At 34.0% G+C, this 25,335-nt stretch overlaps 1 protein-coding gene and 1 pseudogene across 1 annotated transcript in view; both read right to left on the bottom strand.

Annotated features, from left to right (window-relative positions):
• SLC2A13 (solute carrier family 2 member 13) overlaps positions 1–25,335 on the bottom strand; it is a 222,416-nt gene that overhangs the window by 148,880 nt on the left and 48,201 nt on the right. Inside the window, exon 3 of the mRNA XM_074194836.1 lies at positions 14,516–14,724. Coding sequence (XP_074050937.1) covers positions 14,516–14,724 — 209 coding nt within the window. The remainder of the gene's footprint in view (positions 1–14,515; positions 14,725–25,335) is intronic.
• On the bottom strand, positions 1,315–13,519 carry LOC141493579 (diphthine methyl ester synthase pseudogene; annotated as a pseudogene).

Here is a 25,335-nt window from a genome sequence, read left to right as displayed (position 1 = left end):
ATGGAAATTCCAACAAAATAGGGAACTTTCAAAGTTATCTGAAAGGAAGATGAGAACTGAACAGAAAATTTGATCTTCAAATACAAGACTCATGAGTACAAAGGTAAATGGAAAGAAAAAAAAATTACTCAATAAGATTAAACTGTAATCATGCCTGCATGCACAAATAATATTTGTAACTTAAGAAATATATTTCTGTTAGGACAGTTGGAAAAAGCATACTTTGAGAAATGATGTGGTTTTAATTGATTATTATATGATTATACATGTAACTGAAAAATTATGTTCCTATTAGGGCGATTGAAGAATTAAAACACAAAAAATATAATACTGGGAGATGGAGGAGGCAGAAAAGGGGTAGATCACATCACATTAAGAGGCTGAAGTTAAAAAAAAAACAAAAGTAGCAATCCTAATGTTAGACAAAGGAAGAGCAAAAATAGACCTAATTAGAAGAGATAAGAAAGTAAATTACATCTTGCTAATAAGCATTAAAGGCAATAAAGTAATAGTAATATTGAATAGTAATATTGAATATATGCACCAAGTGATATAGAATCCAAATTCTTAAAGGACAAGTTAAGAGAGGTATAGGAAGAAATAGATTGTAAAACTATACTAATAGGGACCTTAACCTCCCTTTCTCAGAATCAGATAAATCTAAATACAAAATAAACAAGAAAGAAGTGAACAGACTCTTAGAAAAGTCAGATAAGATAGAGAAAACTGAATGGAGAAAGGAATATGCCTTTTTCTTGGTGGTACATGGCACCTGCACAAAAATTGACCCTGTACTAGGGCATAAAATGCCCTCACCATAAAATGCAGAAAAGCAGAAATATTAAATTAATCTTTGTCAAATCAAGGTTTAATAAAAATTACATGTAAAAAGGGTCATGAAAAGAGAGACTAAAAATTAATTGGAAATTAAATAACCTAATTTTGGAGAATGAGTGGGTGAAACAAAAAAAAATCATAGAAACAATCAACCATCCAAAAGAATGATGATAATAATAATAATAATAAGAGAATATATTAAAATTTATGGAATGCAAAGTGTTTTTAGGGAAATTTTTATATCTCTAAATGCATATGTAAAAAAAGTAGCAAAAGAACAGATCAATAAATTGAGCATGCAACTAAAATAGCTAGAAAAGGATCAAATTAAAAATCCCCAATTAAATACCAAATTAGAAATCCTAAAAATCAAAGGAGAGTTTAATAAAACTGAAAGAAAAACTACTGAATTAGAAATTAAAACTAGGAGTTAGTGTCATGAAAAATCCAACAAAAATATTAAAACTGTGGTTCATTGGATTAAAAAAAGAAAGAAGAAAATGAAATTACTAGTATCAAAAATGAAAAGGGTGAATTCATCCCTAGTAAGAGGAAATAAGATAAAGCTATTTTGTTCAACTATGTGCCAATAAATCTGACAATCAAAGTGAATATTTACATATTACAAATTGACCAAATTAGCAGAGGAAGAAATAAAATACTTAATCCCATTTCAGAAAAAGAAATTAAATAAGCAATCAATGAACTCCATATGAAAAACTCTACAGGACCAGAAAGATTCACAAATGAATTCAACCAAATATTTAAAAAGCAATCAATTCCAATACTATATAAAGTCTTGGGAAAAGGGATACAACCAAATTTCTTTTAGACACAAATATGGCGCTAATACCCAAACCAGGAAAAGCCAAAGCCAAGAAATAAAATTATAGAACAATTTCCCTAATGAATAGTCATGCAAAAAAATTAAATAAAATATTAGCAAAGAAATTACAGCAAACTATCATCAAGATAATACATTATAACCAGGTGGGATTTATACCAATGACTGGGATAAAATCTGAGATTTCTCCAGTAGAATATTATAGATTGGAGAACAGTTAACTATGTGTCCCTCCTCCCTTCACAAAGCAACCTCTGGGATATTGGTGAAGAGTCAACTGACCCCACATTATCTGTTGAAGTTCTGACCCCACATTATCTGTTGAAGTCCAAATGACCATTCAATGCTTGGGACTGAAGAGATAATCTAGTTTCAGTTTGAATTTTATGCTCTTTTTCCCTAGTTTAGCTTGCTGGACTAAGAGAGAGAGAGAGAGAGAGAGAGAGAGAGAGGAGAGAGAGAGTGTTACTTCAGGAAGAATTAGTAAAATAAATGTACAAAGGGACCTTGTTTTGACGTTAAAGAAACAGGAAAGAGATAATGAATATTATCATAGAAATAAATGCTATTTTAATTTGAAAAAAAAGAGGTTGTTAGAAAATAAATTTCAGAAAGACTATGAGAGTCGGGTTAATCTAAGGTACATAATATGGTTACCAAGCTATGCCAGTATAGGGGAAACTAAATAGTTAATCTTTTCCCAGAAAGATATGGTAACAAAGCTTCAGAAGTTTATCATTTTAGATTCTGGTAATGTTGGTTATTACACAAAATTATGGGACATGTAAGGATTTAAGAATAGAAGATCAACTGCCCCCCCCCCCCGAAAGGACTGTCCCTCTATAAAAGTTATTCAGTTTACTCAATTTGAAGAAGGGGGGCAGGGATTATTCTGATTAGGCTAAGGGATTTTTGGATGACTGCTTGCCTTCTCCAGGATTTTAGCAATTATAATCAAGAAATGCTAACTATTAAAAGCTCGGGATGTATTGTGAAAAGTGTAATCATATCTGTGGTTTATATACCTGTATAAGCTATGTGATTCTAGTTCATGATAGTATGAATTAAAGTCAAGAAGAGCTAATGAAAAGGAATTAAATATGGAAATTGGTTGAAGCATATAGACAGAAGGTTTGAGCAGGTTTGACTTTGTATACCAAAGATGAATTTTGGGAACTTTGTAAAGTGGCTTACAAATCATTCTAAGAGGAGGGAAGATTTCCTATCCTTATGCTTTCTCCCTGGGTTGGGGGAAGGGGTGGTGGGTTGGACATGTGGTGGTCTCAATCCCATCCACCATCTTGTTAAGACTTGAACCCTAGACCAGTCCACATGAGAGCCCCACCTGCCCATGGAGGAAGAGGGGATAGACAGGAGAGAAGCCTTAAAGGGAATCACATTTAATGAATATCTGCTGGCCATGTGGCCTGAGTGATGACTCTTATTGTTTGTAAAGTTTCTGAACTAGAGTTTTGGAAAGCACTCTGAGGGTTTTAAATAAGGGATACCGGTGTTGTAGCATTCTGACAAAATTTGTACAGAATGGGAGGAATTAAATAACCTAGATTGTTAAATTAGTTTGGGATTAAACTATTTTAACACTATTGTAACTTTTGCAAGGAGTGATGTGGTTTGGAATTTTAAACTTTATTGTAACAGCTTTGGGTTAAAGAAAAGTGGAATTGGGTCACTAAGAAGAGAAATACCTAGATTATCATGGATGTTTACTGATTTCTTTTGGGGAAAAAACTCTAATTGGTTTTAATGTTGAATAATGCTAACAATTGTGTTTTTATTTTTGATAGAGCTTTTGGAATGTGAGTGCTGGATTCTCTGTATAAGGTATTCTAAAGTTTTTATCAAACTAAGCTGTTGGGAAGTTAGTTGAGTTGTAATTACATTGGGTTTTTAAATGTATCATATATATGAGATTGGATTCTGAGAATTTGGGTGAAGAGACAAAAGTATAAAGAACATGGTATATACATTTTGCTCTTGTTCAATGGGAAATGAGATGTTTAAATAAGAATTTTATGATTAATGTATATTAGCAATGTATGTTTAATTTTAAAGAAGTCAAGAATGTGGACTTCTCTCTTACTGCATACAGCTGATGGGGGCGCTCTGAACAAATTGCAATTGTAGGCCCTATTGTAAGGTTGATGAATAAGATGTTTTTATCAGTTATGTGATTCTTTGGAACCACAAGGAGATTATATTTGCAATATTTAGCTATTTATTGTGAATATGTTATTTAAATACTGTATTGTTAAAGCCTGGGATTAATGTGATTGCTTTGAAGGGCAATAAGGAAAATATGAAAAAGTATGACCCTTTCTGGGATAGATCTGTGGGTTCATGGATAATGCAATAATGGAGGAAGTGCTTTGTACTTTGTGTTACTCTGTTACTCTTATTGCTGTCCTGTTATAATGAAATTAATAATGCATGTTGGAAATTTAATGCTACCTAAGATGTTTTAATGGTTTTAAAGAATTCTGAAAAGTAATTTGTATGTTGGGGGTGGCTAGGTGGCACAGTGGATGGAGCACCAGCCCTGGAGTCAGGAGACCTGGGTTCAGATCAGGCCTGAGATACTTAGTGGTAGTCTGGCTGTGTGACCTTGGGCAAGTCACTTAACTTCAATTGCTGAGGATGGCTAGTAGGTATACAAGTTTATGAATAGAAGTTTCTAACTATATATATACATATGTGTGTGTGTGTGTGTGTGTGTTTGAATTGGGAATATTTTAGATCTTTATGTATATTCCAAAGCGGTGATTGTTTGCTGTGAAGCATAAGCACGATATAATATAGGAAAGAAAAACACAAGATAATTTGATATTTCTCTGTGCAATTTCCTGGACAAAGGAGGAATTTATTTGTTGTAAGATACAACAGACTAGAAGGAGGTTTCTCTAGCCAAGGGGAATCTGATATACCATCATTATATACAGATAGAGTAGATATGATTTCAGACAAAGGGATTTCTCTAGTAAGAGGCCTGTAGAGCCAGTCATAGTTAGAATACCATATTTTAGGCAAAGACCCAGGAAGGTTAATATGAACTTTAGGGAGGGGTTTCATTAATTGGGATTCTATTAAAATTATAATTGGAATTTAGTGAATTTTCTTCACTGGTATTTCTAACTATGTAAAACAACCATTTTAGATCACAGGACTTTTAATGACTTTTTCCTCTTATGTCAGATACCAGGATGGCCAACAAAAAGGAAATGCCACTGGGTAAATGTCATGTTCTTGCAGCCAAGGAAGCCAAGATGTCATGTGACTGGGATGGGCAGCCAAAGGGGCAACTTCTCAGTATGGCTGAGGTTGGACCCCTTCACCTTGAATTCCCCAAAATGACATTTGGATAATATCTCACCTAGAAGAATAAATCTGGTCCAAGACATTTGACTTACCTATGTGACCTGCCTGGACACTGACATTCAATACTTATATCTGTAAAGGAATTTTCCTTTAATGTCCTGGATCTTTATAGTTAGTTACTACGCAAACTAGGAAAAAAAGTTTTAGGTGAATTGGATCTAATAGCCAGAGATAGGTTAGGTGTCTGGCCCTGACACTTGCTACATGCTAAGATAGGAATTAAGTTTCCTTAGTTTTTGTGTTAGAGGGGATATTTAGGTAAGGAGAAGAATGGGAAATTCTTAGGATAATTACAGTTTCAAATTCTAGTTTAAGGAAAGGAATGTGAGTTAGATAAGTACACCAGGAAAAAGAAAATATGGGAAAATTTGGGAAAAAAACATTTTGGTTAAGGAAGTTTGAGTCATTGTAATGAGAACAAAGGTCAAAATTGTTTTATTTTAAACCAGATGTTGAGTACTTTTAGAACAAAGATGACTGTTGAATGTATATGTTACAAGCTTGAGTCAATGTAATCATTCTCACTGGGAGTTTGCTCATGTAGTAAAATACTAATAGTAATTACAAGTGTTAAAAGTGAAGTATGTGTGTCAATATGGCAGTAAGGCAAAATTTAAATTGTAATAAGTTCCAGAATTTCATTGTTTTGTGATGGAAGACATGCGTTTTGAACTGAATAAGATGTTAAGAAGTTTCTTTACCAGAAGACAAGTAGTCACCAGAGCTGGAGAGGACTTTTTGGAACAGATTCAGAGGATGCTGAAGGACATTGGATGCCTCCAAGGGAGAAGAGAAGAGAAGAGAGGAGAGACACTGAACCAGTTCATGTACACTATCTCTCACCTATGTGTACATTGTTTATCTATAACTTTCCCTTGACTCTGTAAGTGTGACACCCCTACTTATGCCCTTCTCCTTATGGAAAGGAAGAGGGGAGGCAGGGTGAAAATTTTCTCCATTGAGAGAGAAAAAGAGATTAGTGGGTGGCAGTACCCCTGGCTCTGACCTAGATTCTCAGTCCCCGATCAGAGGTGCACTGTGGCACAGGATTCTGATCCAGAGGAGAGAAAGGGTGACTATTGTTTATAACTGACTGGCCAGGATATTTACCTGGGGAGTAGAAAATGTCTGAATATGTCCAGAAGTGGGGTGCATATATTCTGGATTGTACAATTTAGAGATCAGTGACCTCAGACTCATGTGAGATTAATGATGGTACCTGGATCCTTTGTAAAGATGCACAAACTGGGGCATTTATTAAGGGAAATTGATTATGAGTCAGTATGGACTTGCAAGGAGAGTGTAGAAATGGCCATTTGCAAGAAAAATAATTTAAGTAACATCACTAAGTATATTAGCTATTCTTGGGATTGATCCAATGGCACAAAATCAGGAATTTAGTTTGATCAATTTTGGAGCCAGGAAGACCTTTCTAAAGACTTTGATATAAAAACTTTCAGTGGAAAGAGGTGCATCATTTTGGAAAGTACCTGTTATCATGGTCATAATAGGGCTTATCTAAAAGGGTCCCTGGGAAGTAAGGAGGTGATCAGGGAGTTGTTATTTAGACTTAAGGGCCAACTCAGAAATTTGAAGAAATCTCATCAAAATAGAAGAGGAGAGATTGAGTGGGATAAAGTCTGAGCTTTCTTCAGTAGAATATTATAGATTGGAGAATAGTTAACTATGTGTACCTCCTCCCTTGACAAAGCAACCTCTGGGATATTGGTGAAGAGTCAACTGACCCTACTTTATCTATTGAAGTCAGGATGACCATTCATTCCCTGGGGCTGAAGAGATAATCTGGTTTCAGTTTGAATTTTATGCTCTTTTCCCTAGATTAGTTTGCCAGTATAGATTGTAAAACCACCTTCCTCATTAATGAGGGTGGGTCAGTGGGGGGCGGGAATCAAGTTAGGATAAATGTGATTCTTGGGCCTTTTGCTTTTGCCTCAGTCTCTGTAATTGATTGTGCCCCATCCTCGAGAACCAAATAAAGCTTTCCTCTTCATACCTTAAGAGATCTCCGAAATTTATTTAAGTGGCATTTGTCCCACACACCAATAATATGGGGATGGTTCAATACTGGGAAAACTATTGGCATAATTGACCAAAACAATAAAAAAAATTAACAGAAATCATATGATTATATCAATAAATGCTCAAAAAGCATTTGACAAAATACAGTACCTATTACTATTAAAAACACAAGAGAACAAAGGAATAAATCAAATCTTTCTTAATAAGCAGTGTTTATTTAAAATAATCAACAAGTATTAATCAACAATCAACATGCAATGGGGATAACCAAAAAGGCTTTCCAATAAGATCAGGGGTGAAACAAGGATGATCATTTTCACCACTATTACTCAATATTTTACTAGAAATACTAGTTTTAGAAGTAAGAGAAGAAAAAGATATTAATGATGAAGAAACAAAATTATCATTCTTTGTAGATGATATGATGGTACACTTCAATAATGTTAGAGAATTCAGTAAAAAATTGCTTGAAATAATTAATAACTTTAGCGAAGTTGTAAATTAAACCCAGAAAAATCATCAAATTTTTATTGCCTAGCAACGAGATAGAAAGAGGAATTCTATTTAATGTAACTATAGACAACATAAAATACTTGTGAATCTACTTCCCAAGATAAACCCAGAAACTATATGAACAAGTAACTTTATGTAATGCAATGTTGGTAATGCATTGCAATGCATTACAATGTAATGCATTACAAAATACCTTTCACTCAAATAAAGTCAGATCTCAACAACTGGAAAAATGTCAGTTGCTTATAGTTAGGCAGACCTAATATAATAAAAATAACAATTCTACCTAAATTAAATTATTCATTCAGTGCCATACCAAACAAATTACTAAAAATTATTTTACAGAGCTAGAAAAATAGTAACTAAATTCATATGGAGGAACAAAAGGTCAAGAATATCAAAGCAGTTAACGAAAAAATTTTCAAAGGCTAGATTATACCAGATCTACAACTATTATAAAGTGGCAGCCTTCAAAACTATCTGGTCCTGGGTAAGTAATGGACCAGTGGAATAGATTAGGTTCAAAAGATACAGTCACAAATGAGTAGGAAATCTAATGTTTGATAAATCTTAAAACATTAGCTTTTAGGCTAAGAATTCACTACCAAAAACTTCTAGGAAAACAGCATGGCAAAACCTGGGCCTACACCAACATCTCATACCCTATATTGAGATAAGATGACAATTAGAAGAACAAGGAAAAGCTTACCTGTGAAATTTGTGGAGGGAAGGATTTATGACCAAAGAAGAGAGAGAAAACATTATAAAATGCAAAATGGATAATTATGATTACATTATATTGAAAAGTTTCTGCACAAACAAAATAAATGAAATCAAGATTAGGAGGAAGGCAGAAAGCTGGGAAACAATTTTCACAGCCATTGCTTTTGAGAATAGAGAACTGAGTCAAATTTCTAAGAATACCAGCCATTCTCCAATTCATAAATAGTTAAAGGTTAAGATCAGTCAGTTTTCAGATGACGAAATTAAAGCTATCTGTAGTTATATTAAAAATGCTCTAAATCATTGTTGATTAGAGAAATGTAAATTTAAACAACTCAGACCTATCAGATTGACTAAAATGACAAAAAAAGGAAAATGATAAATGTTGGAGGGGAGGTGGGAAAACTGGAACACTCCTGCACTGCTAGTAGAGGTCTGAACTAATCCAACCATTCTGGAGAGCAATTTGAAACTATGCCTAAAGGGCAATAAAACTGTACCCTTTCACAAAGAAGTCGTAAAAAAGGGGAGAAGATCCACATTTACAAAAATATTCATAGCAGCTCTTTTTGTAGTGACAAAGAATTGAAAATTGAGGGGAATGCCCATCAACTGGGGAATGACTGAACAACTTATTGTTCTATAAGATATAATTAACAGGCAGATTTTAGGAAAACCTGCAATAACTTAAATGAACTGAAGTTGAATTAAATGAGCAGAACCAGAAGACTGTACACCTTAAAAGCAGCATTGTGAAATGGTCAACTAGGATACTCAGTTCCTCTCAGCATTACAGCAAATCAAAAACAATTCTAAAAGAACTTTGATGCAAAATGCCATCCACCTGCAGAGAAGGTTCTATAGAATTTCTTTTTCCTTTCCACCCTTTATTTTGATTCTTCTTTCAAATGATAACTAATATGAAAATATGTGTAAAACAATTGTACAGGGTGGCTAGGTGGCACAGTGGATAGAGCACTGGGCCCTGGAGTCAGGAGTACCTGAGTTAAAACCCGGCCTCAGACACTTAATAATTACCTAGCTGTGTGGCCTTGGGGCAAGCCACTTAACCCCATTTGCCTTGCAAAAACCTAAAAACAAACAAACAAACAAACAAAAAGATTGTACTTGTATAACCTGAAGCAGATTATTTGCTATCCTAGGGAGGGGTAGAGAGGGGATGGAGAAAACTTCACAAAAATGAATAATGAAAACTATCTTTTAGTATAATTTTAAAATAAATTTTTTAAAAGAGAAATGAGCAGAATGTTTTCATAAAAAGCAAAGAAACAAACCTAGATATATCTACTTGACCTAATGCAAAGTGAGAAGGATAATTGCACTAGTTTAACAGCAATGTTGTATGGTGATCAACTGTGAATGGCTTAACTATTATTAGTTTAACATGAATCCAAGACAGTTCTAATGAACTTATAACTGAAAGTGACATAACCTCCAGTGAAAGAACTGATGGAGAATGAAAGAAAAGATTGAAGCGTGTTTTTAAAAATTTTCTTAATTTTTCTTTTTCGGTCTTTGCTTTCTTTCACAGCATGACTAATACAGAAATATGTTTTGCAAGGCAATGGAGTTAAGTGGCTTGCCCAAGGCCACACAGCTAGGTAATTATTAAGTGTCTGAGGCCGGATTTGAACTCAGGTATTCCTGACTCCAGGGCCAGTGCTCTATCCACTGCACCACCTAGCTGCCCCAATTGCTTACCTTCTTAAGAGAGAACAAGAGAGGAAAGGATATAATTTAAATCTCAAAAATGTTTTAATTAATATTACAAATTTCTTTTACATTTAATTGAAAAAATAAAATATTAAAAATAATAATGTAATTAAAACAAATAAACAGATAAATAAAACCACTCCATGATGTCAAACACAGTTAAAATTTATGTGCTATCTTTCTCCTTAAGAGTGATCAGGAAAGGGATGCTTATTCTGAATCAGATGTCTATTTCTAAGTCAACAGTGTTAAGGAAAGGGTTGATTGGAGATAAATACAATTCAAATCTACTTTCCCTCTTTGAGAATGGATAAAATAAAACAGTTGAGGATACAGAAAAGGCTCTCCTGGTGTCTGTTGACCTCTTCTCCTTAGCTAACAGGTGCTGTATCGGGCTCTCCTCTTCTTCTCAGAGGATGAACAGTGCTTAGATTATTTCTATTTATATCTCCTATAAGCTAGTTTAAAGAACCGGAGACATAGTAATTAAAATAATGATTATAACACTTATATAGCACTTTGTGCTGGGTACAGCTATTATTTCATTTGATCCTCATAAAAATCCAGTAATGTAGATGTTATTATTATTATTATCCCATTTTAAGGATGAGAAAATGAGAAGTAAGGATAAGATAAGGATAAGAAAATGATAAGAAAATGGTAAGTTTTTGAAACTGGACAGGAGGAGGCATGGGCCAAATGAGTGAAAACACCAGGACATCTTTGACTACAATATTTCCTGGGATGGCTGGTGGAAACATCCTGGGTCTTGGGGGTCAAAGAAATCTGGGAATAATAGCAATGTCTCCCAGACTATCAGTCCTCTTTCTATCCTAACCATCAGCACTATTTTAGAGGAAAGAGACCCTTGTAAGATTCAACTCCACAATTGCTTCTGCAAGTATTGCTGGTCTATCTTCTGGAGAAGCCACAGCTACTGAAGGTCCAGGTAAGAAAGTTCATGTCACCAAAATCTTTGATGCTGTCAAATGGTTTGATATAAGTAATAGATAATTCTATCAATGAGAATGGAATTAAAGAAAACATATTGTCAGTATGTTCACTCTGCTAAATTATATCAAAGGAGTTCTTAGTATCTATCCTTGTATATATCCTTATGCTATGTGTAAACTAGTGTCCTTTTATTAACTATTGGATGACCTACAAGTGACTCATTTTGTTTCAGTATCAAAATTAAACTATCAGGGGATTGTCTTGAATGAAACCTAAAACAAAAGTTTTCTTTTGTTTTCTGTCTCTCACCACTTTTAGTTGGATTGGGATGTGAACAAAATAGAAACTCTCTTGAATACCAGTTTCTTGTTCTATGCTATTTTAAATTGTCCACATTTTGAACTTTGGTTTAACTTCTACAATTTAGCTGCAGTTCAAAAATAATATTTCAGATTTCACATATTTCATAACAAAAAATAACTAGAATTGAATTATTTTTCATTAAAACAGCTCTCACAGAAGTGATTAGCTATCTAGAAACTATGCTTTCATGGTTTTTTTGTTAGTTAAATTTAAAAATAAAACTGAAAGGTAAAATAATATTACTGTGGGGCTTCTAGATGGTACAGTAGATAGAGCACCAGCTCTGGAGTCAGGAGGACCTGAGTTCAAATTTGGCCTCAGACAATAATGACCTAGCTGTGTGATTTTGGACAAGCCACTTAACCACATTGCCTTGCAAAAAACAAAAACAATAAATAAATAAAAAAATTTTGTACATAAATGATACAATTTAATGAGTTGCATTGAATGATGAATCTTTAAGACTATGATCATGTCTTACGTTTTTTAAAAAGTTCTTTCTTTGTAGTTAAAGTCCTTTGTCAGCATGGACAAGAAATATGGTATCCATTTACAATCCAATGGCAACTACATATGGCTGATCCAACATTTCCAGTGCAGTACTAACCCACATAATGTGGCCAGCCTTGTGCCACACAATTAGGATGTCAGTTTAAATGAGATGAGCCAATTCAGATGAGTGTCACTTGAAGGAGTGTGCTTTTAGGTGAGTGGAACCTGGTGGTGGTTTGTTCTTTTCAAATCTTTTTATGAGCATTATTACCATTAAGTTCAAGCAGAATAATTCATCCAATACTTGCACAATGACAAGCAAATTATGAATGAAGTGTTACCAATTGGCTTAGGTTTCTTCTAAAAGCTGCCTTTTCCCCTTCAAAAACGGAAGCTGAGTTTAATTCAGGATGATTCACATTCCAACTGTCCCTCTAAATTTTACCCTAAAATTATAGTCAAAGCAGTTGTTAACCCAATTTCTTAAATGAAGGAAAACTTATTAAAACCACCTTGCCTATATCTGTGTTTCTACTTTCCTGCTTTGTCTGCAGCCTCCTGCAAGCAAAGTTATCTTGGGAAATGGTCAAGGTGATACCACCTGTTCTTGACATCAAGAGGACTGACATGGCCTCTAATGAAGGAGGTTTTGTTAGATAAATTTATCTTCCTTTTTTATTCACAAGATGAATCCAAGTGTTTGTCCATTTTGTTTTGTATTTGGAAGTTGTATGTCTTTGTATATACATCTGACAATGAAATAAAAGTAGAAATAGTGGCTATGGGCAGGACCTATCAACACTCAGGGTTTCAGTCATCTTCTGGCATAGGAAACAGTTTTAGCATCTCTACCTCCAAAGGATGCAACTTTCCTGTTATAATTAATGAATGCAAAGGGCTGCCCAAGTCCACAGTACACATTTGCTGTAAAGTGCCAGCAGCAATTTTCTGCTCCTCAGGTCCTACTCTGGCCAGGCCCACACAGATTGTCTCTTCAGTGATGGCTGGTTCCTCTCCGCGAGCTCTTCGGTTTTGAACAATCTCCAGAAGCTGCTGGGCTGCCTGGTTCACAGTCGTGAATCATGGAGGCTCATAGATCTTCCTTCCCTTTATTAGATTTTCCAAAGACCATTCCTTTATTTGGAGATCCAGTAAGCACAGGGTGTGCAAACCATTTTGCCTGTTTGTCTTCACTCTGTCAAAGAAACTTTCTGGCTTCCAAGTCCTTGTCCAGAAAACAATGGAAGCTACTTCTCCAAAATTATACAACTGCAAACCACAGCAGCCCATAGCACTCAAGATGGAAGCATTATGAACAATTCGGTATGGGATCCCCATCTTTACTGCTCTTAGAATAAGATCACTGTGTGTCGTAGCCCCAAATGGATTGCCAACAACAAGGAAGGCAATATCATTGACATCAGCATCCTTTAAAATTTGTTCTACTTCTTGTTCCACTACCTGTCTATCAGCAGTAATCAATTGTCTTCCATAAAACTGCTCCTGGCCAGTGAAGGTGCTGCAGCTTGGAGCAGAGGGCGGGAGCCGCGGGCCTGGGCCGGAGCTGAGGGAGGCCGCGTGGCCCCGGAGCTTCCCAGCCTCCCCCGCGTGGGCCGGCCGTGCGATAAATAAAATTTTTTAAAAATATTACTGTACAAAGTATGGCATATAAATGTTTTATGGAAGTTGATTTAAATATAAAATGCCATTTAACTGTGATTTTTAGGTTTTTTGCAAGGCAAATGGGGTTAAGTGGCTTGCCTAGCCACACAGCTAGATAATTAAGTGTCTGACGCTGGATATGAACTCAGGTACTCCTGACTCCAGGACTGGTGCTCTATCCACTGTGCCACCTAGCTTCCCCGATTAACTTTTAATTAAAATGTTTAATATGAAAGAGAATGAAATTCTAGATAGAATATAGTATATTTGTAAAACTCTTCATAAACATTAAAGTGATGAATGGAGTAACTATTATTACTATTATTCAAATCAATAATTTATTTGGGGGGGGGGTTGGCTAGGTGGTACAGTGAGTGCAAGTCCTGGAATCAGGAGGACCTGAGTTCAAATCCAACCTCAGACACTTAATACCTAGCTGTCTGACCTTGGGCAAGTCATTTAACCTTGCAAAAACTAAAAAAAAAAATGGCTTTGCTATATATTTGATGGAAAGGAAGCTAGATTTGAAGTCTGAGGACTAATAAATTGAGGTTAGAACAGATGATCTCAAAGTACTCTTTTAAGAGCAGTTAGGTGGTAAAGTAGATAGACTACTGGATCTGGAATTAGGAAGACATTTCCCAAGTTCAAGTCTGGCCTCAGACACTTACTAACTGTGTGACCCTGGGCAACTCATTTAACCCTGTTTGCCCCAGTTTTTCCTCATGTGTAAAATGAGAAAAAATGGCAAACTATTCCAGTATCTTTCCCAATAAAATGCTCAAATTGGGTCACAAAGCCAAAAATTACTGAAAAATGACTGAACATCATCTTTTGTCTCTACCTTTATAATATCAATATCTTAGAGCTTAAGTAAGTCTATATACCACACAACTAAATAATGAAAACATTTTAAAGTTCTTTTGAGGCAAAAAAAATACAAATGTAAAACCAACTTACCTAAACCAACTTCTTTTTCTTCCTCTTCAATATTGTTTTTAATACTATCATATTCCTCATCAATTGTTTGGCTGCCTCGTATCTGTGACAAAATTCTCCGAGCTTTCTGAGTTTGTCCTTTCTGAATGAGCCATCTTGGGCTTTCCGGTAGAAAGAGAAATCCAAGAAACTGTATTATTGCTGGGATAGCTGAAAGGCCCAGCATATACCTGTCAAAAAAAGACAGAGTAAAAGAACTTTGTGAGATCTAATATCATTAGAAATAAAATATAAAATAACTATGTTGGTCACATTGAAGATAATTTAGATTGAATATAAAAATATTTATTTTCTGTATTTTATCTGTACTTACTACAGGTCTACTACAATATTTTGTCCAATATTAGAGATGTTACTGAATTTTTCAGGACTATAATTATTCAAAATAAGCACTGGCAGATTTTAAAGGTAAATGAATGCTACGTACCGATATAAATTTTTGTACCATTTTAGTGCAAGCCTCTTTTCAGAAAGTCTCAAAATTAGAAATGACATAATAGTGTGATCTGCATCAGATAAAATCACAAAGAGCTCAAAGTACAGAAATATATGCCTGAAACCATTAATATTTAATGCCATTATAATACCATTCTGAAAATCTGATGTCAGAGTAAGAGAAAGTAAAATATATAGCCTACACAAATATCTAGAGAGAAAAAAAAAATCAGTTCAAATTAGTAAACCCAAGAAATCCAACATAATGTGTCATTTATTCCAGCCCAGGTCAACACAGAGAGATTGACAAAGAGATCTATGGACAATAGTGATGGTGCCTAGTTGGTATCACTTCACCTCTTGAATTATGCAGACTGAAAGAGGACCTATCTGTAGATGTGTGTGCTTATTACTTATATGTTGTATATCATTTACAAAAATCAACCAAGTATTAGAATATTAAAAACCTCATATATAACAGTAGAAAGGTGAAATATTAAACACATAAAAAAGATAAAGTACATCATTTGGAATTCAAACTAAAACAATGAGAAAATAAAATTTAAAGGTCAAATTAAACAACAAAATAAAACCTTGAAAATCAAAAAGCAAGGGAAATTCCTCCCTCCCCACTAAATTAATAAAACTAGGAATCAATTTTTTTTAAAAAATATTTCAAAGGAAATATTGAGAGTAAAGCACAGTTGTGTCTATATCAGCATTACTATTCAATACTATTACTATTCAGACTAGAAAACATAGCAACTGCTAAAAGACAAGAAAAAATTGAAGGAATAAGCTTAGATGAAAAGGAAACAAAATTATGACTTTTTTGCAGATGGTTTACTTAAATTTAACTAGAGTCAACCAAAAAAATAAAAAGAATGAACAAATTCAGAAAAGTTACAGAAATCAACATTTCTATATATTACCAAGAAAATTCAGTAGGAAGAGACAAAAAGAAAACATCTATTTAACTTTATATAAAGCATTACAGAATCTCCCTGCCAGAACAAACACAGGAGGCATATGGATGAAATTACAACACACACTTTTTGCAAGTAAAGAAAGATGTAAATAACTGGGACAATATTCATTACTCATGACAATATAATCCTGATGTAATAAAATGAAAAAATTATCTAAATTAATTTATATATTCAGTCTCATATCAATCATACTGGTCAAAATAGGTTACTTTAAGGAGACAGGAAAAAAATTAAAGAAATGTTATCTAAAGGGAAGAAATGTTATCTAATGGGAAAATTAAGTTCAAGAATATCAAGGGAAATGGGGAGGGATGGGAAGAAAAAGAATCAAACTATACCATATCTTAAGCAAGACTACAAAAGAATACTCATCAAAACAATTTGGTATAGGTTAATAAATACAATCAGAGGAATAGTTTAGGTACATAAATATAAACAATTAGGCGTAGTATTCTAGTGTTTGATAAACCAAAGATCCCAAGAATAGAATTTTCAGCTATAAGTGTTAAAAAAAAAACTGGAAGTCTGGAAAAAATTGATCAACACCTTATGTTCCTATACCAAAATAAACTGCAAATAAGTGTAGGACTTTGGACAAAAGTAGTAAGAAACATAAAATGCAAAATGGACAATTGATTATACAAAATAAGTATTTGAACAAATAAATCCAATGCTCTATCTTACAGGATTCTCAACCACAAACTTTAAGGCCCAAACTACCATTAAAAAAAATCTTTGCAATATATTTCCTCTGATAAAGCTCTCACTTTTAAGAAATATGGGGTACTGATTCCAATTCATAAGAATAATTAGGAATTCTCCAATTGATAAATGACAAAATGTTATAAAAATACAGTTTTCAGAGAAATAATTTGAAGCTTACCAATCCATATAAAAATTATTAAAAGAGAAATACAATGAAATAAACACTTCCTAATACCTAAGGTTGAGTTGACCTGAAGAAAAATGAAAAATGGTTGCAGTGCAAGTACATTAATAGAACTAATCTAATTGTTCTGTATAATAATTTGAACTATGCACCCGAAGTAACCTAGACAATTAAGTTTATGCATCAATGAGATCAAAGGAAGGTAAAAAGGGTCACTATGTATGCAAAAGTTTCTAGCAATACTTTTTGTATTAATATAGAAGTAGAAAGCAAGGGGGTAGACACCAATTGAGGAAAAACTAAATAAATTATGGAATATGAATGTGATGCAATACTATAGTGCAATGAGAAATAGCAAAAGAGACTTGTCCAAAGAAGCTTGTATGAACTGCCACAGAGTGAAGTGAAAAGAATCAGAATATTTTAATCAGCAATAGTAATAAAATTATAAAGACAAACATCTGTTAAACACTTGAGAATTTTTAATCCCAGAGGATTCATAATGAAGCAAACTTTAACAGAAGTAACAGACCTTTTATTTTTAAAATAATAGTAACAAAGAATCTGAGTTGCTTGATGATACATATTTGACTATGCCTGTTGATATGCATATGTTACAAAAGTTTTGGTTTCCTTTCTTTTTCAATGGAGGTTGGAAATTATGGGAGGAAAAGAATGTGCTTTTTATTTATTGAAAAAAGAAAAAAGGGTGGCTAGGTGGCATAGTGGATAAAGCACCAGCCTTGGAGTCAGGAGTACTTGGGTTCAAATCCGGTCTCAGACACTTAATAATTACCTAGCTATGTGGCCTTGGGCAAGCCACTTAACCCCATTTGCCTTGCAAAAAGACCTAAAAATAAAGAAAAGAAAAGAAAAGAAGAGAAAAGAAAAAAATGAGAAAAAACTCATTCTCTTTCTCTAATTACAAAACACTATAAAACCTAAATGTAACTGCTGAAATGATTTCCTTATTTTAAATCCCTCTCTTTTAAAGAAAATGCATCAGATTAGATCATTTTTGACTGCAAATTCATAATTTAATTAGTATAAAGAATCAACTCATCACTTCTATGACTCTCTCCTTCAAAACAACTGGCCACCACATCTATGTAATGCAAGTGAGGAATCTCATCTAATATTGCATGTCCTCAATTATTCTACAACATGAAGACACAGAAAGTTGACTGGGGCACAGATAAATTTAGTTGTCTACTACTGGTGATAGAATCATATGTGGCAGGGATAGAACTTGAATCCAAGTCACTCTGACTCTATAAATATATACATGCATACATACACATACATATATACATTATTATATATTGTTATATGCACATATGTAACCTTTACTCAGAATGCATATGCTGTAATTATGTACATATATGCAATTATGTACAATTAATATAATCTTATAATATGTAACTATGTACATATCATATAAGAAGAAAGACTTTGTCTCAATCATCCAGTAGTAAAATCATAGCCACCAAGGTTGTTGATATGATGATAAGGATATCTAGTAATAAATTTTCATTGATAGTGAATTTTATATCATTTTTGAAACTAGGTAGATTATAGTATCCACAAATAGAAGTCTTTGGATTTATTCATTTAGCAAGCTATTACATGCATAACTATTTTATTGGCACTTATATATTTTTCCATTCATTTGGTCATTCTGTGGTTCATTAGCCAGGATCAAAGAAGAGGAAAAGAAAAAAATTGAAAGGTCTATAATAGTAGGGTCTGAAGGATACTTTGTCTTTTCAGTGTGCCTAATAGTTTCCTTTAGAAGTAAGAACAGATCATCTGCCAACGTTGCTTTTAAATGTGTACAGTGTGAGGCAGCTAGGTGGCAGTGGATAAAGCACCGGCCCTGGAATCAGGAGTACCTGGGTTCAAATCCGGTCTCAGACACTTAATAATTACCTAGCTGTGTGGCCTTGGGCAAGCCACTTAACTCCATTTGCCTTGCAAAAACCCAAAAAAAAAATTCAGCCTTAGACACTTAATAATTGCCTAGCTGTATGACCTTAGGCAAGTCACTTAACCCAGCTGCCTAAAAATAAATTAAATAAATAAATGTGTACAATGTTTTTCCTCTTCTATTTACTTAACTCAGCATCAGTTCAGGCTTTTCGAAAATCCACTCATTCAAGATTTATTAAAGAACAATAGTAATCCCTCATATTCATATGCCATAATCTGTTCAACCATTACCCAAATTGATGAGCATCCCCTCATTTTCCAATGCTTTGCCATTACAAAAAGAGCTGCTAAGAATATTTTTATACATGTGGGCCTTTTTCCCTTTTTATGATCTCTTTGGAATATGGACATAGTAGTGAGATCAAATGGTTATGCACAGTTTTATTGTTCTTTGAGTATAGTTCCAAATTGCTCTCCAAAATGGTTGGAACAGTTACCAGCTCTATCAGCAGTGCATTAGTGTCCCACTTTTCTCCACATCCCCTCCAACATTGATCATTTTCCCTTTTTTGTTATTTCAGCCAATCTGATAGATGTAAGCTGGTTCCTCAGAGTTATCTTATTTTGAATTTCTTTAATCAATAATGATTTAGAGTATTTTTATATGATTTCATAGATAGATTCATATTCTTTGACTATGATTGGGGAATGACTTGCATTCCTATAAGTTTGACTCAGTTTTAGAGTTTAACACAAACATTGTCTGTGAAAATTGTTCCCCAGTTTTCTGCATTACTTCTAATCTTGGTTGCATTGATTTTATTTGTGCAGAAACTTTTTAACTCAATGTAATCAGAATTATTCATTTTTCATTTTATAATTTCTCCATCTCTTATCTGATCACAAACTCCTCCCCTCTCCATAGGTCTGGTTATTCCATTATCTCCCAATTGATTTACGGTATCACCATTTTTTTTTTGGTTTTTCCTAGACAATGGGGTTCAGTGACTTGGTCAGGGTCACATAGCTACATAATTATTAAGTGTCTGAGGCCAAATTTGAACTCAGGTCCTCCTGACTCCAGAGCAGTGCTCTTTCCACTACACCACTGAGCTGTCCCAGTATCTCTCTTTATGTATAGATCTTATACCCATTTCAATCTTATCTTGGTATATGGTGTGAGATGCTGGACTATACTTAGCTTCTGCCATAGTATTTTTCATTTTTTCAGTAGTTTTTGTCAACTAATGGATTCTATTCCAGAAGCTGAAGTCTTTGGATTTATTAAATAGTAAATCACTATAGTCATTTACTCCTGTCTCTAATCTATTGCAGCTCTCTGTTTCTTGGTTGGTTCTTTGCTCTTCATTATTGAAGAAGACCAAAATGATGACATCACTATGAGACAAATTACACTGTGTCCAACTGTGGCTGATCAGAGCTCAGAATGCTCTACCATAGGTTGGGAAGAGATAGTCCATGTGGAACACCTGGGGTGGCTACTCTATACTTACATATGCCATGTTTCCTTTGAGTTGCTTCAATTCTGCCTTCCTCATAGAGCTCACCACCATTACAGAGAAGGACAAACCATGCTGGGTGGGCCTATGCCAGTGTCTCCCATGCTATCTAATTGATTCTAAAGTTCTTCAATGAGGCCTTTGGGGTGTCTCAGTATCCTTTCTTCTGACCCCCTTGTGAGTGTTTGCCCTGTGTGAGTTCTTCATAAAATAACAGTTTAGTTTGGGAAAGGACCACAGTGTCTGGGATCTTCTCATGTCAGGTGATCTTCAGAATCTTCCCAGGACAATTGAAATAGAAGCGATTCAATTTCCTGACATAGTGCTGTTAGACTGTCCAAGTTTCACAGGTATATAACAATGAGTTCAGCATGACTCTGTAGACATTCAGTTTGATAGTCAGTCTCATACCTCTTCTCTCCCACACTTTCTTTTGGAGTCTTCCAAATACAGAGCTAGTTCTGGTAATGAGTGAAAAGGACATTGCTAAGGTATGTGCTATTGTCCACAGTATTCAAAACATTTCTATTTGCTATAGTCAATGGTTTCACATATGGATGGTGTGGTGCTGGCTGATGACACACCTTGTGTTTTCTTGGTGTTAATTATAAGAAATTAGCACAAGTGGCAGAGAATCAATCCATACTTTGCTGCATCTCAGCTTCAGAAGCTGCACTGAGCGCAGTTCTGCAAACAGAAGACCATGCACCAATACTCCTTCCACTTTGATCTTGGCTTGTAGCCTTTTCAAGTTGAAGAACTTACCATCTGTGCAGTAACTGACTTTAAGACCTTGTTGATCCTCAGTGAAACATTTCATAACATGGCTGAAAACATCATGCTAAAAAGTATGAGAGTGAGGACACATTCTTGTTTTACTCCATTAGTGACTAAGAAATCTTGAAAGAATTGTCCACAATCCAGAACCCACGCAAGCACATCATCATGAAATTGACATACAATCCAGATGAACTTCTCAGAGCAACCAAATTTTGACATAATTTTCCATATATATATATATATATATATATATATATATATATATATATATATATGTATGTATATACCTCTGTTTTGTTCCTGGCTTTTCCCTGGAGTTGTTGGGCAGCAAACACCAAATCAACTGTTCCTTTACCCTTTCTGAAGCCACACTGGCTCTCAGGCTCTCTCTCTATTTTGAGGTGAAAGATTAGCCTATTGAGAAGGACTCTGGCAAGAAGCTTACCAGCAATGGCTAAAAGAGTAATGCCCTGTGATTGTCATAGGACATTCTATTCCCTTTACCTTTATAAAGTTGGACAATGGAGGCATCCTTGAATTCTTGGGGGATAAACTCTTCATGCCATATAACCTGCTTTCAGTACCAGACAATTTTGATGACTGGGTCTTTATGACATAGTCTTAGATCTGATATGGCTAGGCCATCTTCCTTTACATTTTTTCCATTCATTCCCTCGATATTCTTCACATTTTGTTCCTCCTGATGAATTTTGTTACAGCAATAATTTCTGAATTGCAACAATTTTCAGTCTGTTTAGGGAAGAAATGCAATTAGATGGAGGGGAGAATTATTCCATTGCTGAAATAACACTTGTAAGCCCTAAATGTAACAGCAAATAAAATTAAAAGTTATAAATAGGAAAAAATAATTCCAGAATAGACAAAGTATTATATTTTGCATGTCTATGCTGTGAAGCATTAGGCATTGAGCACATAGCACCTGGTCTATTATGCCACCAAACAAAAAAGGGCTGTTGCTTTATTATGGACTACAGATCAACTCAACATTTTTGTGATTCTCCAGTCCAAAACTCCCTTATCTGGCTACCACATCTGGACAAGTCTTATGATCTTATGATTTTTTTAGTTGTTATCTCCCTCATCAAAATATATTCCAGGAGGACAGAACTATTTCACTTTTGTATATTATTTCCTAATGCTTTATATAGATCCTGAAATATAGTAATAATTTAATACATTTTTTCATTCAACCAGACATAAAAAAGAATTGTGCTTCATACATACAGATATAATACAGTTTCCTTTATGAAACATCACTGCTTGTCCATATGCCTTTCTATTGCATATGATATCTTGCATAATAGAACCTCTTAAGTCATATATCCATGATTTAAGGTACATTCAGACTTCTCTTGAGCTTTGTCAAAAGGAAAGAAAGGGTTCACAAATGTTGTATAAATAATAATAGAAACATAATAGAAACATTTCTTAATCAACCTGGACAGTAAATCCCTAAATATAGTTATTTAGGGAGCTTTAAAAAATACTGTAATCAAGTATGCATTTATTTTTTGAAAGTCAGAATTTGGCGGCTAGGTGGCGTAGTGGATAAAGCACCAAAACACCAGCCCTGGAGTCAGAAGTACCTGGGTTCAAATCTGGTCTCAGACACTTAATAATTACCTAGCTGTGTGGCCTTGGGCAAGCCATTTAACCTCATTTGCCTTGCAAAAAAACTAAAAAAAAAAAAGAAAACTAAAAAAAAAACTAAAAAAGTCAGAATTTATTATCCTTCTCTGTAGTGGCCTGTCTCCAAATTACTCTACTTTTTGTTATACTTTTTAAAAAATTGTTTATTTTAATGTTAATTTTTTTAAAATTAGTTCCAAATTCCCTTCCTCCTTCCCAAACTTCCCTCAATCATTGAAAAGTCAAGAAATGTGTTAACAATTATACATGTGAAATTCTGCAAAACATACATCAATATTATCAATGTTACAAAAATGCTAGAACAATAAAGAAAATAAAAAGTATGGGGGCAGTTAGGTGGCATGTTGGATTGAGTACCGGTCCTGGAATTAGGAGGACCTGAGGTCAAAGACAGCTTCAGATACTTAATAATTACCTAACTGTGTGGCCTTGGGCAACTCACTTAATCCCATTGCCTTATAAAAATTAAAAAAAGAAAAAGAAAAGAAAAAAATGCCTCAATCAAAATTCAGATTTCATCAGTTCTTTCCCTGGAGAAGGACAGCATTTTTTTTTAATCATAAATCTTTTGTTAATTTTCTTAGATCACAGTAGCTAAGCCATTTGCAGTAGATTATCTAACTATATCCTTGGTACTTTGTACAATATTCTGGTTTTACTCACTTCACTTTGCCTCAGTTCACATAAATCTCTCTAGTGCTTTTTTTTTCTGAAAGCATTCTACTCAAATTTCTTGCAGCATAAAAATATGGAATCACAACTATATATCACAACGTGTTCAGCCATTTCTCAAATGATGGGAATCTCCTAAATTTCCAATTCTTTGCTACAAGAAAAAGCTATAAATATTTTTGAACAAATTAAATTCTGATACTTTTTCTTTGATCTCTTAGGGATTCAGACAAAGTAATGAAATTGCTCAGTCATTGGGTAAACACAGTCTTATATCCCTTTGCATATAGTTCCAAATTACTCTATAGAATGATGGATCAATCCATAAGTCCACTAGCACTGCATTATCAATTTTTCCATATTGCCTTCAAGATTTATTTTTCTTTTCTGTCACATTAGCCAATCTGGTAGGTTGTGAGTTAGTACTTCAGAATTGTTTTAATTTGCATTTTTCCACACAATAGTGAGTTGGAGCATTTTTTTTTCCCTATGACAATAGATAGTTTGATTTCTTCATCTGAAAACTGCTTGTTCATAACTGTTGACTTATTAATTGGGAAATAGCATCTCAGTTATCTATATATTTAAGAAATGAGGTGTTTAACTGAGTCACTTGCTGTAAAATATTTTTTGTTTTCTTCTTTTCTTATAACCTTGACTGCACTGATTTTGCTTGTGCAAAATCTTTTTAATTTAATGCAATCAAATTAATCATTTTACTTTCTTTAATCCTCTCTATCTCCAATTTATTCATAAATTCTCCTCTTCTCTGTAGATCTGACAAATATATTATTCCATGCTCCCTCAATTTGCTTATGGTATCACCCTTTATGTCTCAGTCATGTATCAATTTTGACCTTATCTTGGGATATGGTGCCAGATATTGATCTATACCTTGATTCTGCCAAACTGCTTTCCAGTTTTCCCGGAAGTTCTGTCCAAGTTCTTGTTTCAAAAGCTTGGATCTTTGTGTTTGTCAAACATGAGATTACTATAGTAACAATCCATTACTGTGTATTACACAACTGATCCATCACTGTTTTTTAGTCAGTTCCAGATTGTTTTCATGGTTACCATTTTGTAATAGAGTTTGAAATCTGGTACTACTAGAGCACTTTTCTTCACATTTTTCTCCTGTTGATTCTCTTAATATTCTTAACCTTTGGTTCCTTCAGATGAATTTCATTATAAGTTTCTAGAATTCTGTAAAATCATTTTGCAAGGCTGGTGGGTAAGGCATTGAATAAATAAATTAATTTGGGTAGAATTTTCATTCTTATAATATTGGCTCACAAGCAATTAAAATTTGTCTAGTTGTTTAGATCTGAAAAAAAATATTTTTTAATTCTTTTCATATAGTTCCTGGGTTTGTCTTGGCAAATAGACTTCTAAGGATTTTATAGTTTACAAATATTTTAAATGAAATTTTTCTTTCTATGTCTCCCTGATGGACTTTGTTGGTAATAAATAGAAATGTTGATGATTTCGTTTTTTTTACACTCTACAATTTGGCTAAGGTTGTTCATTGTTCAACTAAAACTAGTGTTTTAGTTTATTTTCTAGGGTTCTCTAAGTATATTATCATATAACTAGCTTTGTTTCCTCAATATTTGCTTATTTTTGTTCTCTAATTACTATAACTAGCATTTTTAGTAAAATAGTAAATGACAGTGGTGATAATGAGCATCTCATCCCTGCTCTTACCAAGGCTTCTATTATTACAGATAACACCTGCTCCTTATTTTAAAGAAAACTTCATTTATTCCTGTGCTTTCTAGTGCTTTTAATAGGAATAAGAGTTGTATCGAAAGTGTTTTCTGCTTTTTGACTATCGTGATAAAAATATGGCTGTTGTTGGCTTTCTTATGGTCAAATATGCTGAGTTTTCCTAATATC

This window comes from Macrotis lagotis, chromosome 7 (assembly GCF_037893015.1).
Source record: "Macrotis lagotis isolate mMagLag1 chromosome 7, bilby.v1.9.chrom.fasta, whole genome shotgun sequence".
NCBI lineage: Eukaryota > Metazoa > Chordata > Mammalia > Peramelemorphia > Peramelidae > Macrotis > Macrotis lagotis.
This window is presented reverse-complemented; position numbering and strand designations above follow the sequence as displayed.